This window comes from Erinaceus europaeus, chromosome 1 (genome assembly GCF_950295315.1).
Source record: "Erinaceus europaeus chromosome 1, mEriEur2.1, whole genome shotgun sequence".
NCBI classification, from domain to species: domain Eukaryota; kingdom Metazoa; phylum Chordata; class Mammalia; order Eulipotyphla; family Erinaceidae; genus Erinaceus; species Erinaceus europaeus.
Genome location: NC_080162.1, coordinates 106684981 through 106701028, shown reverse-complemented (window position 1 = coordinate 106701028; position 16048 = coordinate 106684981). Strand labels below are relative to the sequence as shown.

General features: G+C 45.4%; 1 protein-coding gene across 1 annotated transcript; it reads left to right on the top strand.

Annotated features, from left to right (window-relative positions):
- Positions 1 to 933: 933 nt before the first annotated feature.
- On the top strand, positions 934 to 6054 carry VSX1 (visual system homeobox 1). Its single transcript, XM_007538589.2, has 6 exons — positions 934 to 1058; positions 1170 to 1270; positions 2222 to 2300; positions 3002 to 3125; positions 4160 to 4337; positions 5726 to 6054. Exons 1-6 carry the CDS (start codon positions 934 to 936, stop codon positions 6052 to 6054), a joined length of 936 nt encoding a protein of 311 aa, XP_007538651.2.
- The last annotated feature ends 9994 nt before the right edge of the window (positions 6055 to 16048 follow it).

Genomic DNA, 16048 nt, shown 5'->3' with positions numbered 1-16048 from the left:
CCCCAACTCAGGACTGAAAGAACAATCACCCTTCCCCCAGGAAAGTCATTGTTTTGCTAATCCAGAGACAGCTTGCAGGGCTGCTTGGGACTCCCTTTAGTGATGGGAAGTGAATGCAAGGCCTCTAAAATGGTAGGTCGGAAGCCCGTCTGGTCTGTTAGTTCAGTGGGGATAGAGGCTGAGAGCCCTGACTGCCAAGCTGGCCTGTCACCCTGGCCTGTGAACACCTGGCTCTGGGGCCTGGGGAGTGGGCAGTGACACCCTGGGCAGTGGGCACGGCGGCGAGTGCAGTCTGCTCTAAGATGCGCTGACCCGGAGAGAAAGGCGCCCCCGAACTCCGGTCCTCTCCCCAGCCTCTGCGGTTCAGCAGGTCAGGTAAAACACCTGCTCATTGCTTGTCGCCATCCCTCTGTGGCTGACTTTCCTAAGTGCCTGCGGAGTCTGCACACCTGCTCGAGGCTCGAGGCTCGGCGGTGCACTCCAGCCCCTGCCCCCGCCCACCTCCGCCTTGTCTTGTGGGGGCAAGAGTCCAAGGTCTGGGGTCCTAGGTGGACTTGCTGGTGGCTGGCTCTGCCCCTGAGCTGTCTGGGGAGACTCTGAGGCTGCTGGTCGTGGTGGGGGTGCCTTGTGGACAGTCGTGTCGGTTATTGGGAGGGGGTTGTCCTAGGGGGTGGGTGGCGGTCCTGGGAGGGGCTGGGCAGCTGTGAGTCCGCCCTCGGGCCTGGAGGGAGGGGCGGGCACGCAGTGGGCTACGGGGACACAAGATGGACTGCAGGGACAGCTGGGGGCTGGGGAGGGGAACAGTGGGGGGTGAGGACAGCTGGGGGCGGGGAGAAGACATGGGGGGCGGCCCATGGGCGCTCTCCTACCATCATCAACCCCCGACGGCAGCGGCCACATAAAGCACTGGGCCACCAGGGGACACTGACCAGCATGACCGGCCGGGACGCGGCTGCCCACGGGGGGAGCAGGGCGCTGGCGCCCCGCAGCCCACCCGGCCGGCGTCCCCGGGGCTTTGCTATCACAGACCTTCTGGGCTTGGAGGCAGAGCTGCCGGAGTGGGGGGCTGGAGGGCCAGGGCCAGGGCCGGGGGCCGGGGGGCGGGGAGCTGGAGGACCGGGTGGCTGCCCAGCGCTACCCTTGGGGCTCGGCCTCCCCCCGACCGCCAGGACACCCAGCCCACCGCAGCTGCTGCCGCCCCAGGGGTCACAGCCCCCGATCCCCCAGCTCCAGAGCCGCCCGGAGCAGGGGGACAGCGCCTGGACGGCAGGTAAGCGGCTTCCATTGCACCCAGGTCAACTGGGGCTGTCCTCCACTGTCCCCAGGTTAGGGGATGCTGCTTAGGGGGACACAGCAACTACTGTCCCCGGGTCACAGGAGCTGGGGTGGGGAGCACACATGGCCCCTAGTACTCCCAAGGGTTGGAAAGCCCCCCCCCCCCCCCCCCCGCACTTTCCACCCGGGGGTGCTGAAAGAGTAGTGCTGCCTGGTGGGTTCTGGAAACATAGCCTAGCTCATCTCACTGTCCCCACTTGGCTTCAAACGCACCTCTTTCCTCTATGCAGCTCATAGGGCAGAGAAGGTGGCAATGAGACTTTGAAAGGGATGGGAACTTTCAGAGCTGATGGAGCAGGGGAGGGAGCAGCTGACAATACTCTCCAGCCTGCCGCCTCTCTGAGGAGCTTGGTTACTGCTCAGGAGGAGAAAGCTGGAAGCAGGAGGGAGAGGCAGGAAGCTAAGTGGAGACGGGAGATGAATGCACTAGTGGCTCAGTCACTTTGCCTTCAGAGTCCGGGCTTTGAGTTCCTGTTTATTACCTGTGTGGCCTTGGGTTAGGTTCTTGATCTCTCTGCACTCCTGTTTCTTCATCTGTAAAAAAAGATAATAACAGCAACTACCTAGAGAAAAACTGTGAAGTGTGAATAGTGCTACCCACAAGCCAGGTAGCACCACTGAGGGGTGAGAGTGCTGTGTTGGTGAGTGTTCACATTTCTTGCCCAGTGCACAGCTTGAATTCTTTTTTGCTTTTACCACATCACTGTTCAGTTCTGGCATATGGTGGTCTTGAAGGGGTTGAGGAGGAGGATTGAACTTGGGACTTGCAGCCCAGAGTGTGAAAGTCTGCATAACCATTCTGTATCTCCCCACCCTTAGCTTTCATTCTTCAAGTGAAAGATATGCTCATCTTTATAAAGTCTTGCATTTGTTTTTGTGCTGGCAGATGAGGAGAGCCCCTCTGAAGACAGGAGCGACCCAAAGGCATCTCCTGGTCTGGGCAAGAGGAAGAAGCGGCGGCACAGGTATGGGGCCTACTCCTTTCATGGCTTTGTCCTGGAACTCAGCATCTAAGAGTGTGGGTGATGGTGGAGCTCATGACTAGCAGCAGGAAGTGCTGCATTTATCAGGAGCACGATGCTCTAGCATAAAGACATGATTCTGTGAACTTTTAAAACCCATTTCCTGGGCTGGGAGACAACACAGTGGTTCTGCAAAAGGTTTTCATGTCTGAGGCTGAGGTCCCAGGATCAATTCCCAGCACCACCATCAGCTCGAGCTGAGCAGGGCTTTTTAGCTCTCTCTGTCTTCCTCAATATTTCTCTCTCTTTCTCATGAAAAGAAATAAAATGTGGGACAGAGAGGCAGCATGTCTGAGACTCTGAGGCCCCAGGTTCAATCCCCAGAACCATGAGTCAAAGATGAACAGGGCTCGGATCTCTCCCCCTCCCCCCATATAATATTTTTAAAAAGTAAAATCAAATTCTTAGAATAAGTATGACATTCAGCAGGGGAAAAGACCTAATAAACTGTTTTCTTTCTGAACCAAACTTTTGAGCCCTGCAGAGCCTAATCAAGCAGAGTTGGGGGTCCTGTTATCATGGGGTGAAAGGTCAAAGAGCAGGGTGGTCATCTGTGGTGTGGAGAGATGGAGACACATATGTGGGGCCCTCTGAGTGGAGGAAGCCCCCTTGTGCCCACAGGTACTTTACTCACTTCCTGACAGGACTGTGTTCACCACCCACCAGCTGGAGGAACTGGAAAAGGCCTTCAGTGAAGCCCACTACCCTGATGTATATGCCCGGGAGATGCTGGCCCTGAAGACTGAACTTCCTGAAGACCGAATACAGGTACCAGGTCTTTCCTCTCTCCTTGAGACACTGCTGAGAGCATGTGAGTCACACAGACAGCCCCCACAGCCCCACCGCTCCCTGAGCTGCAGTACCCCGATTGCTGAAGTCTGCCTTTAGTTTATCCCTAGAGGCTGCCTTCTGAGACCTTCACATATCATCTTGATGCGGTCACTCTTTAAAAATTCCACAACAGGGGGCTGGGCGGTAGCGCAGTGGGTTAAGTGCACATGGCACAAAACGCAAGGACCTGCGCAAGGATCCCAGTTTGAGCCCCCAGCTCCCCACCTGCAGGAGGGTCACCTTACAAGTGGTGAAGCAGGTTTGCAGGTGTCTATCTTTCTCTCCCCTTCTCTGTCTTCCCCTCCTTTCTTGATTTCTCTCTGTCCTATCCAACAACGACAGCAATAAGAATAACAATAACAACAACAGTGATAAACAACAAAGGCAACAAAAGGGAAAAAATAGCCTCCAGGAGCAGTGCATTCGTAGTACAGGCACCGAGCCCTAGCAATAACCCTGGAGGAAAAAAAATTCCACAACAATATGCTGCAACTGGAATCTATACAAAAATTTAGCAATAGCAGAGGAAACAGCATTATTACACAAAGAGACCCTTGTGCCTGAGGCTCAGAAGTCCCAGGTTCAGTCCACTGTACCACTATAAGCAGAATCTGAGCTCTGGTAAAAAAAAAAAAAAAAAAAAAAAAAGTAGTAATACAAAAATATAGCAACAGGGGGCCAGCTGGTGGCGCACTGGGTTAAGCGCACATAGTACAAAGCATAAGGACCTGCATAAGGATCCAGATTTGAGCCCCCAGCTCCCCACCTGTGTGGGAGGGGGGTCACTTCATAGTGAGGTGGGTGTCACAGTCCCAATGACATGCCCTGTAACTGGACAGGCTCGAGTCCCAGAGGTCTGGGTCCTGACAGCTCCCTGAGTGGGGCTTTGCTAAGGGACAGCTGTGCCCGGAGACCCCAGAAGCGTCGTGTCTGCATCTACATGCCATCACACCTCTCTTGCCTCTGAACAGGTGTGGTTTCAGAACCGGAGGGCCAAGTGGAGGAAGCGGGAGAAGCGCTGGGGCGGCTGCAGTCTGATGGCCCAGTATGGCCTATACGGAGCCATGGTGCGCCACTGCCTGCCGCTGCCTGCTGCACTGCTTGGCTCCTGCCCAACCCCTGCAGGCTCCTGTGCGCCCTGGCTGCTGGGTAAGGAGGGGCTCTTGGAGGGCAAGGGGTCCACTGGGACCAGCCGGGGCTGGTGGGTGAGGGAAGGGGCCTGGGAGGGCAGGGCCTGGGAGGGCTGCTAGGTGAGGAGGGGGCCCAGAGGCCAGAGCCCCCATGGACCAGCCGTTTGCAGGGCACAACCAATCTCCCCGACATTCACGTGCAGAATATCCTGTCTGGTCTTTCACAGACTGCAAGGGCTCATCCCCTGGCCACTTGCATTGTATTTCATGGAAACTTCTCAGTGTGTGTCTGCATAGCTTTAAAGAATGGGATGGAGGGAGTCGGGCTGTAGTGCAGCGGGCTAAGCGCAGGTGGCGCAAAGCACAAGGACCGGCATAAGGATCCCGGTTCGAACCCCGGCTCCCCACCTGCAGGGGAGTCGCTTCACAGGCGGTGAAGCAGGTCTGCAGGTGTCTATCTTTCTCTCCTCCTCTCTGTCTTCCCCTTCCTCTCTCCATTTCTCTCTGTTCTATCCAACAACGACAACAACAATAATAACTACAACAATAAAACAACAAGGGCAACAAAAGGAAATAAATAAATAAAATAAATATTAAAAAAAAAGAAAAAAGAATGGGATGGGGCCGGGTGGTGGCACACCTGGCTAAGCACACACGTTAATTATGGGCAAGGATGCCTACAGGAGGAAGCTTCAGAACAGTGAAGCACAAAGCACATAGTTGTCTCCTTTTCTTGCTTCCCCTCTACTTCTCCCCACCCTCTCCATTTCTCTCTCTCCTATCAAATTAAATAATAATAATAAATAATAATAATAATAATGGGATGGCATAGTTGCATATATGAAATATGATTCTGAAATACTGACTGTTCAATATTTCAGCACCACTATAAGCCAGAGCTGAGTGCTCTGGTGTTTCTGAGTCTTTCCCTCTGCATCTCTCATGCATATAAAATATACCAAACAGGGAGTCAGGCAGTAGCGCAGTGGGTTAAGTGCACGTGGTGCAAAGCACAAGGACCAGCCTAAGGATCCCAGTTCAAGCCCTGGCTCCCCACCTGCAGGGGGGGTCACTTCATGAGTGGTGAAGCAGGTCTGCAGGTGTCTATCTTTCTCTCCCCCTCTCTATCTTCCCCTCCTCTCTCCATTTCTCTCTATCCTACCCAACAATAACAACAACAATAATAATAATAACTACAACAACAATAAAAAAACAAGGGAAACAAAAGGGAAAATAAATAATAAAAAACTTATTGATAAAATTTTAAAAACATTAAAAGAAAACACTGGAGACAAGTGCTGGCAAGGGCAATCCTAATGGGATTCAGCAAACAATGATATGAGAGAGATTTCCTTATTTGCTGAACTTAGAAACACATATTTTAATTTTACCCATTTCTTTTGTAAGGGATGCACAGAAAATCTACAAGCCTGATGAAGAAACAAGGAAGTGAGGAAAAGCTGACAGGACTCTGGGGCTCTGGCCACCTCAGAGAGGGGTCGAACCAGCTGACAGGTCCCCAGGACAGTGTAGAAGAAGCCAGCCCTGAGGGGGACTCAGAAGAGGTGGCCATTGACCTTTCCAGCTCTGCTCGGCCAGAGAGCAAGACCGGGCAGCAGGGGCCCAGTGCCCAAGGACAGTTACACCTAGAGGGTCCAGAGGACCTCCAGCAGGAGAAGGATGGTATCCAGCAGGAGAAGGATGGTATCCAGCAGGAGAAGGGAGTTGTCCATTAGGAAAAGGGGGCTGTCCTATGAATCCTGCAAGTCCCACTCTCAGAGGCTAGAGGTGTGCACAGTCCTCAGGGGGCTTTTTTTTTCTCCAACAAACAAGAATTTTCCCGAGACTAATACTTTCCCAGATGGATTTTCTTTGTATGGCATCAAGATAAAATAAAATGCCACCTAACTTGTGAAGACAAATGGGTAGCTTAGGAAAACTCCAATTCATTCTAGAATGGAAATCAGTCCTTAAAAGCACTTGAGCCAGTTCATTTGGTGTGATTTTTTTAATTTTTATTTATTTATTTTTGGGGTGTAATTTGAGCAGGGAAGATGCAAAGTCCAGAAAACATCTGAAATTTACTGGGTTTATAAATATATTAGATCTGGTGTCCTCATTCTGAATCTGAAGATATAAGATTACTTAGTTTCCAGAGAATTGGATGTGCTCACAAACAGAAAGACTCCATACATACCTAAGCTAGCTTGTACATCTACCTTGAACTTGCCTTTGGACATTTCAGTGTCCTATGAAGCAGTGGTTTTGTATTCCTGAATGATCCCTGACTGTGTATTTTGGAATTCACAAACAACAAGAAGCCATACTCCTCCCTTCCCTTCTGAAATAGCACGGGACCATGTTTAAACTGTTGTTGAACCTCTATAAAATCTGTTTTCTTCTTCTAGCATTTGCCCTTCTTCCGTAGCCAGTCAACAGCGTCAGGTTGAAAGCTGTCAGGAGCTGCTTGTTGCTGGCTTTGAAAGTGACTGGGATCCATGTGGATTCAGTCGGCTAGGAAGGATCGTCAGTTTCCCCAATGAATGGGTACTCACGGGATGCACCACAAGAAGGTCGATCCAATGCATCCCAAATCTGTTTTGAGATCAGACCAGACTTATTGGTCTTTTACATTTTATGTTTGAAAGCACTTGAGTGAATTAATTTCATGAATGCTTCCTTTCTGTATTTCCTCTGCCACTATTTATTATTTAAAAATAAATATTGTGTGGTCTCTCTGCTTCTCTAGGCATTCATCATATTCATGTTGTGGTGCCCTCTGACCCCAGACCAAAACTCCTGTTATCACCTTAATCTCAAAGTGGGGGAGAGGACACTTCTTCAGTACAGATCATGTGGGGTGGTGGGCGTGTAAGTACACTTTTTTTGCAGTTCAGAGTCTGGACAGACAGAAAGTACACCTCTGTGAAGAGGGAAATGCAGAGCCTCAGGAAGAAGCAGAGCACACCAGTAGAGTGAGGGAGCTTCAAGGACCTCTACAGGTGCACCCCAGCCTGCCCCCAATTCCTCTCTCTTGCCTCAAGCTCTCCCCGCAAGGTTGCTGGACTGGCTTGCAGGCCTCCTTCCCCTCTTCACTGATCAGAACATAACTTGCAGGGGGTTGGGCAGTAGCGCAGCAGGTTAAGTACACATGGTGCAAAACACAAGGACTAGAGTAAGGATCCCAGCTCCCCACCTGCAGGGGAGTCGCTTCACAAAAGGTGAAGCAGGTCTGCAGGTGTCTATCTTTCCCCCTCTCTGCACCCCCCAATTTCCCTCTGCCCTATCCTACAACAGCAGCAATGACAACAACAATAATAATGACAACAAGGGTAACAAAATGGGAAAAATGGCCTCCAGGAGCAGTGGATTCATAGACCCAGCAATAACCCTGGAGGCAAAAAAAAAAAATCAGTTGCAGTCAGGTCTAAACCACTAGCCAGTCAAGGCAAGAGTCTTAACATGGGTTTAGCAGTTTCTCCGCTGTGCTTCCGGGAGCCAGCCCCAGCGGGAGGGGTATCAGCCAGAATCAGATGAGAGACAAGTCAACTGCTTCAGGAGCAGGAGAGAGACATCTCTGATGTGCTCAGGCAGAACTTAATTTTTATAGTATCATAAGACTTAGATCATTAAAACAAAAATCACTAAGGCTTTGGTCACTAATACATAAATCACTAAGGCTTTGATTATTAATACAAAAATCATCAATAAGAACAGCACAGGTAGGGAACAACACCTCCTGCTTTGTGGAACACTCACATTCCAGGGGCACTTTTCTCCCTAGAGATCACATCACAGTTGCTGTGTCTTTTGTTATTCCTGTATCTGTGTGCTAGACAGATGTCCTAATGATTAAGATTAATATTCTACCTGTATGTTTATGCCATCCTCTTGTCCCTATGCATCAGAAGCCGTGATTGATAGAAAATTCAAGCTTGTTATGTTTCTAGGGGCCTTAAACAAGTTGAACAGCCCATTTTTTCACAAAATCTGTTCCACTGTTTGATCAAGGATTTTTTTTTTTTTCTTACTGAGAAGGCACCAACGTGGTGCTGACCTGGCCAGCCTCTCCATAAAGTTAAGCTCTCTAACTGGAATTCATCTTTCTTGTATGCTCACTATGTGACCTAGGTTCTCGTGTACTATTCCTGCATAAGGAAGTGGAAGCATAGTGGTGGGTGGTAGATTAAAAGATCCATTGTATCTAGGTGGGTACCATGACTTTCCATTTATTAATTATGCTATGTAAGGTGGCCCCTACACTGTGGGAAGCACCAATATTTCCCTATATTTAGTGGAAATACTAAAGGAAGTGGAAAACAATTCTTCCTCTTGGGAGTCTCCCCCCAAAATTCTGCATTACTGATATTGCTTGTTCCATTATAGTCAATCTTAAAGACTGCAGTGCAGGTTTTGCCATTATATTTGTTATTGGTCAGGCTCTGAGCCTGGCCACAGGTAAAGATTATCAAGACCACAAAGAGCTTAATCCCAAGCCCTATACATAGCAAAAGGCAAGATAGTTTCAGTTTGGCCTGGAAGAGTCCAGCCGTGCTGAACTTTCTGTGAAGCTGGTACTGTGTCAAGCAGCTCACATGGTGGTGCCTGCACCACTTAACATCTCTAGGAAGTCCTGCTTCTCCAAGACCTGCAACCCCAAGACTCTAGTTTCCAGTGGAAAGTTCTGCCCAGCCAGGAACGTAGTTACAGGATTTTGTGGAAGGACTCAGAGACTCCTCCAAAGCCTGTTTCAGCTAAGTCCTCTCATGTGCTGGGGTTTGCTCTCCTGGGAACTTTTTCAGCCGGTGTGCTCTGTAAACAAGCATATCCATCTCCTTTCTTGGCTGAAGAGCCTATTAGAGCGTTCACATGGCAAGAATCCCAACATGCGGGAGTCGGCAGTAGTGCAGCAGGTTAAGCGAACGTGGCACAAAGTGCAAGGACCATCTTAAGGATCCCGGTTCCACCCCTGGCTCCCCACCTGCAGGGGAGTTGCTTCACAGGCAGTGAAACAGGTCTGCAGGTGTCTATCTTTCTCTCCCCGTCTCTGTCTTCCCCTCCCCTCTCTATTTCTCTCTGTCTTATCTAACAACAATGACATCAATAACAACAGCAACAATAAAAAACAACAAGGGCAACAAAAGGGAAAATAAATAAATTAAAAAAAAAAAAAAGAATCCCAACATGCAGAGAGTAACACTCTTAGAACTGAAAACCCTGGTCTTCCAAGTTTACATTTCTTCCCACATATGTTACCAGGCTGAGGAGAGTAGAACAATATTCATGACTTCTTGGTCCAAGTGATAGTTGCCTGAAACTGCTCTTCCAAAACACTTCAGTATTGAGTACCAAACACTTTCTGCCATGTTGACGCTCTTCTACACAAGTTACCTGTTAACATGGACCTGCAGATGCCTTGGGCATCATTCTGACTCTTCTCCCTTCTTTTTGTTATAAATAATAATAGGTAAAATGTTAACAAATATGCCTAAATCAACAGTCCAAGTTAATAGACATCACAAGTAATACATTGGCGCCACCTATCGGCAACCATGTGAATATCTCTACCTTCACTCAGATTCATATGAACTCACAGCTTGAGCAGCTCATGGAGAGGAGTTTGACTTCTAGCATTTGCCGGAGTTTGACTGCATTCCCTTCAATCAGCTCTTAGTCACCAACCTTGGTTAACTTTTTTTTTGTCTTTTTTTCCCTTTATTTGTGGATTAATGTTTTACAGTCGACAGTAAATACAATAGTTTGTACATGCATAACATTTCTGTTTTCAACATAACAATACAACCCCCACAAGGTTCTCTGTCATCCTTTTCCAGGACCTGTACTCTCCACCCCACCCACCCCAGTCTTTTACTATGGTGCAATACACCAACTCCAGTTCAGGTTCTGCTTAGTGTTTTCTCTTCTGATCTTTTTTTCAACTTCTGCCTGTGAATGAGATCAACCCATATTCATCCTTCTATTTCTGACTTGTTTCACTTAACATGATTTCTTCAAGCTCCATCCGAGATGGGTTGAAAATGGTGAAATCAACATTTTTAATAGCTGAGTAGTATTCCATTGTGTACATATACCACAGCTTGCTGAGCCACTCATTTGTGGTTAGACACCTGGGTTGCTTCCAGGTTTTGACTATTACAAATTATGCTGTGATGAACATATGTGTACACAGATCTTTTTGGATGGGTGTGTTGGGTTCCTGAGGATATATCCCCAGGACAGGAATTGCAGGGTCATAGGGAAAGTCCATTTCTAGCCTTCTGAGAGTTCTCCAGACAGCTCTCCACAGGGGATGGACCAATTTACATTCCCACCAGCAGTGCAGGAGGGTTCCTCTGTCCCCACAACCTCTCCAGCATTTGTTGCTGTTACTTTTTCTGATGTATGACATTCTCACAGGAGTGAAGTGGTATCTCATTGTTGTATTTATTTGCATTTCTCTGACAATCAATAACTTGGAGCATTTTTTCATGTGTTTCTCAGCCTTTCAGATCTCTTTTGTAGTGAAGATTCTGTTCTCTCCCCATTTTTGGATGGGGTCATTTGTTTTTTTGTTGTTGAGTTTGGCAAGCTCTTTATATATCTTAGTTATTAAACTCTTGTCTAAAGTATGGCATGTAAAGATCTTCCCCCATTCTGTGAGGGGTCTCTTGGTTTTTTCCAAGACCATTTGTTGAAGAGACTCCTCTTTCCCTATTTAATAGTCTGGGCATCTTGTTAAAGATTAGATGTCCATAGGTGTGAGGGCTTAATTCTGAGTTCTCAGTTCTATTCCACTGATCAGAGGGTCTATTCATGCTCCAGTACCAAGCAGTTTTGATTACAATGGTCCTATAATAAAATTTGAGATCTGGGAGTGTGATGCCTCCAGCTCTGTTCTTTTTTCTCAAGATTGTTTTGGCAATTTTAAGTCTTTTCTGGTTCCAGATAAACATTTGTAGCATTTGTTCTATTCTCCTAAAAAATGTGATTGGGATCTTGATGGGGGTTGCATTAAATTTGTATATGGGTAGTCTGGGAGGTGTCACAGTGATAAAGCTTTGGACTCTCAAGCATGAGGTCCTGAGTTTGATCCCTGGCAGCACATGTGCCAGAGTGATGTCTGGTTCTTTCTCCTCCTGTCCTCCTCATTAATAAATAAATAAAATATTTTTTAAAAATTTGTATATGGTTCTGGGTGTTATATTCATTTTGATTATGTTAATTTTTCCAACCTATGAACATTGTGTTTTTTTCTATTTCCTTGAGTAGTGACTCATAATTTTCAGTATACAAGTCTTTCATTTCTTTGGTTAGGTTTATTCCTAGATATTTTACTTTTTTTGTTGCTATAGTAAAAGGAATTGATTTCTGGATTTCATCTTCTAAATTAGTGTTTGCATAGAGGAATGCCACTGACTTTTGGGTGTTTATTTTGTAGCCTGACTACTGTATTGCCTGATGATTTCCAAAAGCTTCTTGCTGGATTCCTTAGGTTTTTCTGTGTATACTATCATGTCATCTGCAAATAGGGAGAGAATGACTTCTCTTCCAATCTGTATGCCTTTAATTCCTTGCTCCTGCCTGATTGCTATGGCAAGAACTTCCAACACTATGTTGAATAGTAATGCTGATAGTGGGCAGCCCTGTCTAGTACCTGATCTGAGGGGAAATACTTCCAGTTTTTCACCACTGAGTATGATGTTGGCTGTAGGTTTGCTATATATAGACTCCACTATCTTCAGGAATTTTCCATCTAGTCCCATTTTTTGTAGTTTTTTGATCATAAAAGGATGTTGGATTTTGTCAAAGGCTTTCTCTGTATCTATTGATATAACCATGTGGTTTCTGGTCTTGCAATTATTGATATGGTGGATATGATTGATATGATATTGATTGATATGATTGATTGATATGATTGATTGGTATGATATGATATTGATTGATATGATTGATTGATTTATGTATATTAAACCAATCTTGCATCCCTGGGATAAATCCCACTTGGTAATAATGAATAATCTTTTAATGTACTGCTTTTCTGGTTGGCTAGAATTTTGTTCAATATTTTCGCATCTATGTTCATCAGAGATATTGGTCTGTAGTTTTCTTTTTTGGTTGTGGGCCTCCCTACTTTTGGTATCAGAATGATGTTGGCTTCATAGAAGGAAGGGAGTATTACTTTATCTTCAATCTTCTGGAAGAGTTTTATTTTATCTTTTTAAAAGATTTTTTAATATCTATTTATTTATTCCCTTTTGCTGCCCTTGTTTTTTCTTATTGCCCTAACTTTAGTGATTTCTGTCCTTCTAGTTGCTTTAGGGTTCCTTTGTTCTTCATCTTCTAGGTCTTTAAAATGTGCAATCAGGCTGTTTCTTTGAGCTTTTTCTTGTTTCCTAATGTGTGCTTGTATGGCTATGAACTTCCCTCTCAGTACTGCCTTAGCTGTGTCCCAAATATTTTGATAGCGTGTGTCTTCATTTTCATTGAACTCTCGAAACATTTTGATTTCTTCCTTGATTTCCTCTTTGACCCAGTAGTTATTAAGTAGCATACTGTTGAGCTTCCACATTTTGGAACTATTACTAATCTTTTGTTGATTGTTAAGTGTTAGTTTAATTCCACTGTAGTCTGAAAAGATGCTTGGGTTGATTTCAATGCTCTTGAATTGGCTGATGCTGTCTTTGTGGTCTAACATATGGTCTATCCATGAGAATGACCCATGTGGACTTGAGTAGAATGTGTATTCCAGTTTCTTGGGATGAATGACTCTGAAAATGTCCAAGAGTTCTAGTTTATCTATCTCCTCATTTCTTTATTGATTTTCTGCCTGGATGATCTGTCGAGTTGAGAGAGTGGGATGTTGAAGTACTCTATTATGACTGTGTTGCTATTAATATATTGCTGTAGCTCTTTCAGTAGATGTTTGATGTATTTAGATGGTTTCTCATTGGGTGCATAGATATTAATAATTGTTAAGTCCTCTTGACTGACTGATCCTCTGAGCAGTAAGTAATGTCCATCCCTATCTTTTTAAAGTTTATTTATTTTAAAGTCTATCATATCAGATATGAGAATAGCTGCTCCTGCCCTTTTTTGTGGGCCATTGGCCTGTATGATAGTTTTCCATCCTTTCACTTAGAGTCTGTGTTTGTCTTGTTGAGTTAGGTGGGTTTCCTGTAGACAGCATATTGTTGGGTTGTGTTTTCTGATCCATCTTCCTACTCTGTGACTTTTAATAGGTGAATTCATATCATTGACATTTATTGATATCATAGATTGAAGATTTTTTTTTTTTAATTAACAAAACCATAGGGTAGGAGGGGTACAACTCCACACAATTCCCACCACCTAATCTCCATAACCCACCCCCTCCCCCGATAGCTTTCCCATTCTCTAGCCCTCTGGGAGCATGGACCCAGGGTCATTGAGGGTTGCAGAAGGTAGAAGGTCTGGCTTCTGTAATTGCTTCCTCGCTGAACATGGGCGTTGACTGGTCGGTCCATACTCCCAGTCTGCCTCTCTCTTTCCCTAGTAGGATGGGTCTCTGGGGAAGCTGAGCTCCAGGACACATTGGTGGTGTCTTCAATCCAGGGAAGTCTGGCTGGCATCCTGATGACACCTGGAACCTGGTGACTGAAAAGAGAGTTAACATACAAAGCCAAACAAATTGTTGAGCAATCATGGACCCAAAGCTTGGAAAAGTGGAGAGGAAGTATTAGGGAGGTACTCACTGCAAACTCTAGTATACTTCTGCTTTCTTACTTTGGTGCCGTACTCCAAACTCAGTCAATTTCTGCTTTGCGTTTCTACTTCTTTTTTTTTTTTTTACATGCATAACATTCCCCAGATTCCCATTTAGCAATACCACCCCACTATTTCATTCATCATTTTTCATGGACCTGTATTCTCCCCACCCACCCACCCACCCCAGAGTCTTTTACTTTGGTGTAATACTCCAATTCCATTTCAGGTTCGACTTGTGTTTTCTTTTCTAATCTTGTTTTTCAACTTCGGCCTGAGAGTGAGATCATCCCATATTCATCCTTCTGTTTCTGACTTATTTCACTCAACATGATTTTTTCAAGGTCCATCCAAGATCGGCTGAAAACGGTGAAGTCACCATTTTTTACAGCTGAGTAGTATTCCATTGTGTATATATACCACAACTTGCTCAGCCACTCATCTGTTGTTGGACACCTGGGTTGTTTCCAGGTTTTGGCTATTACAAATTGTGCTGCCAAGAACATATGTGTACACAGATCTTTTTGGATGGATGTGTTGGGTTCCTTAGGATATATCCCCAGGAGGGGAATTGCAGGGTCATAGGGTAGGTCCATTTCTAGCCTGATTGAAGATATTTTAATGCCATTCTTGTAGATTTTTAGAGTGTTCTGATATATGACCTATTTATGGTAGTCTGACTGTTTGTAGGAGACCTTTCAGAACTTCTTTCAGGACAGGCTTGGTGATAGTTGATTCTTTCAGCTATTGCTTGTCTGAGAAAGTTTTTATGCCTCCATCTCCTCCGAATGACAGTCTAGCAGTCTAGCTTGAAAGCCTTTCTCATTGAGCATTGGATAGATGTCTTGCCATTTTCTTCTGGCCGGTAGTGTTTGTGTGGAGATGTCTGCTGCTAATCTTATGGGTTTTCCTCTGTAGGTGACTCTTCGTTTTTCTCTTGCAGACTTCAGGATCCTTTCTTTATCCTTACTCCTTTTCATTCTAAATATGATGACTTTTGGTGTCTTTAAGTCTGGGTTAATTCTGTTTGGGACCCTCTGGGCTTCTTGAACCTTTATGTCTTTGATGTTGTCTAGACTAGAGAAGTCCTCAGCTATTATGTCCTATAGAATGCTTTCTTCCTCTCCCTCTCATTCTTCCTTTGGTAAGCCAATAATGCATATATTATTTCTTTTGAAGTCATCTCATATGTCTCTGTTGTTATTTTTAGTATTCTTAGTCTCTTTTTGAGATCTCTTATTTCTTTCTTAGTTTTCTCTAATTTGTCCTCAGTCTTGCTAATTCTATTTCCTGCCTCATTTATTCTATTCTCTCTCCCCTCTGTTTTCTGTAGTTCAGCTATGTTATTACTCTTTTCTGATACTGTTTTAGCTTGTTCAACTAGTTGTGTTCTTAGCTCAGCTATTTCAGCTCTCAGCTCTCTAATAACCTTGAGATAATTAGTGTTTTCTTCCAGAGTCTCATTTGTTGTTTCCCCATTTCTGCAAACGCTTTAGTCACTCCTGTGACTAATTCCTTAACTAGTGCTTGGATGTTGACCTCATTGTTCTGTGTTTCAACCTTTGGGGGACTTTTAGCTGGATTTTGTCCTTATTCATTTCTCCAATGTTTCTTCTTGGTTTATCCATTCTATGTAGTATGTTATAGTGTCCCACTCTCAGTACTTTTCAAATTACTAATCACTCTTGCCTGGGTTGACTTGTATCTAAGTAAGGTACTTAAAGAGTTCACAGTTGTGGAAATTAACAGTTGTTTCAATATTATTTCAATCCCCGAGTTGAAGCACAGTGACTGTTAAAGCCTCTTTTGTTCTTTTTCTTCCCTGTAGGCTATAGGAGCATGAGGGCTTTTAAACTGCAATTAGGCCTTTTAGTTTAATCACTCACTCCTGTCCAAGAGATAAATCAGGGTAGGGGGATAGATAACACAGTGGCTATGCAAAGAGACTCCTACCTTCAGGATCCAAAGCCTTGAGCTCAGTTCAGCTGC

Excerpts from the sequence above, each read along its gene's own strand:
- VSX1 (XM_007538589.2), top strand. The coding sequence starts at position 934 with ATGACCGGCCGGGACGCGGCTGCCCACGGGGGGAGCAGGGCGCTGGCG. Across the intron at positions 2,301-3,001 it reads AGGAAGAAGCGGCGGCACAG|GACTGTGTTCACCACCCACC; the intron begins GTATGGGGCCTA and ends ACTTCCTGACAG. Across the intron at positions 4,338-5,725 it reads CTGTGCGCCCTGGCTGCTGG|GGATGCACAGAAAATCTACA; the intron begins GTAAGGAGGGGC and ends TTCTTTTGTAAG.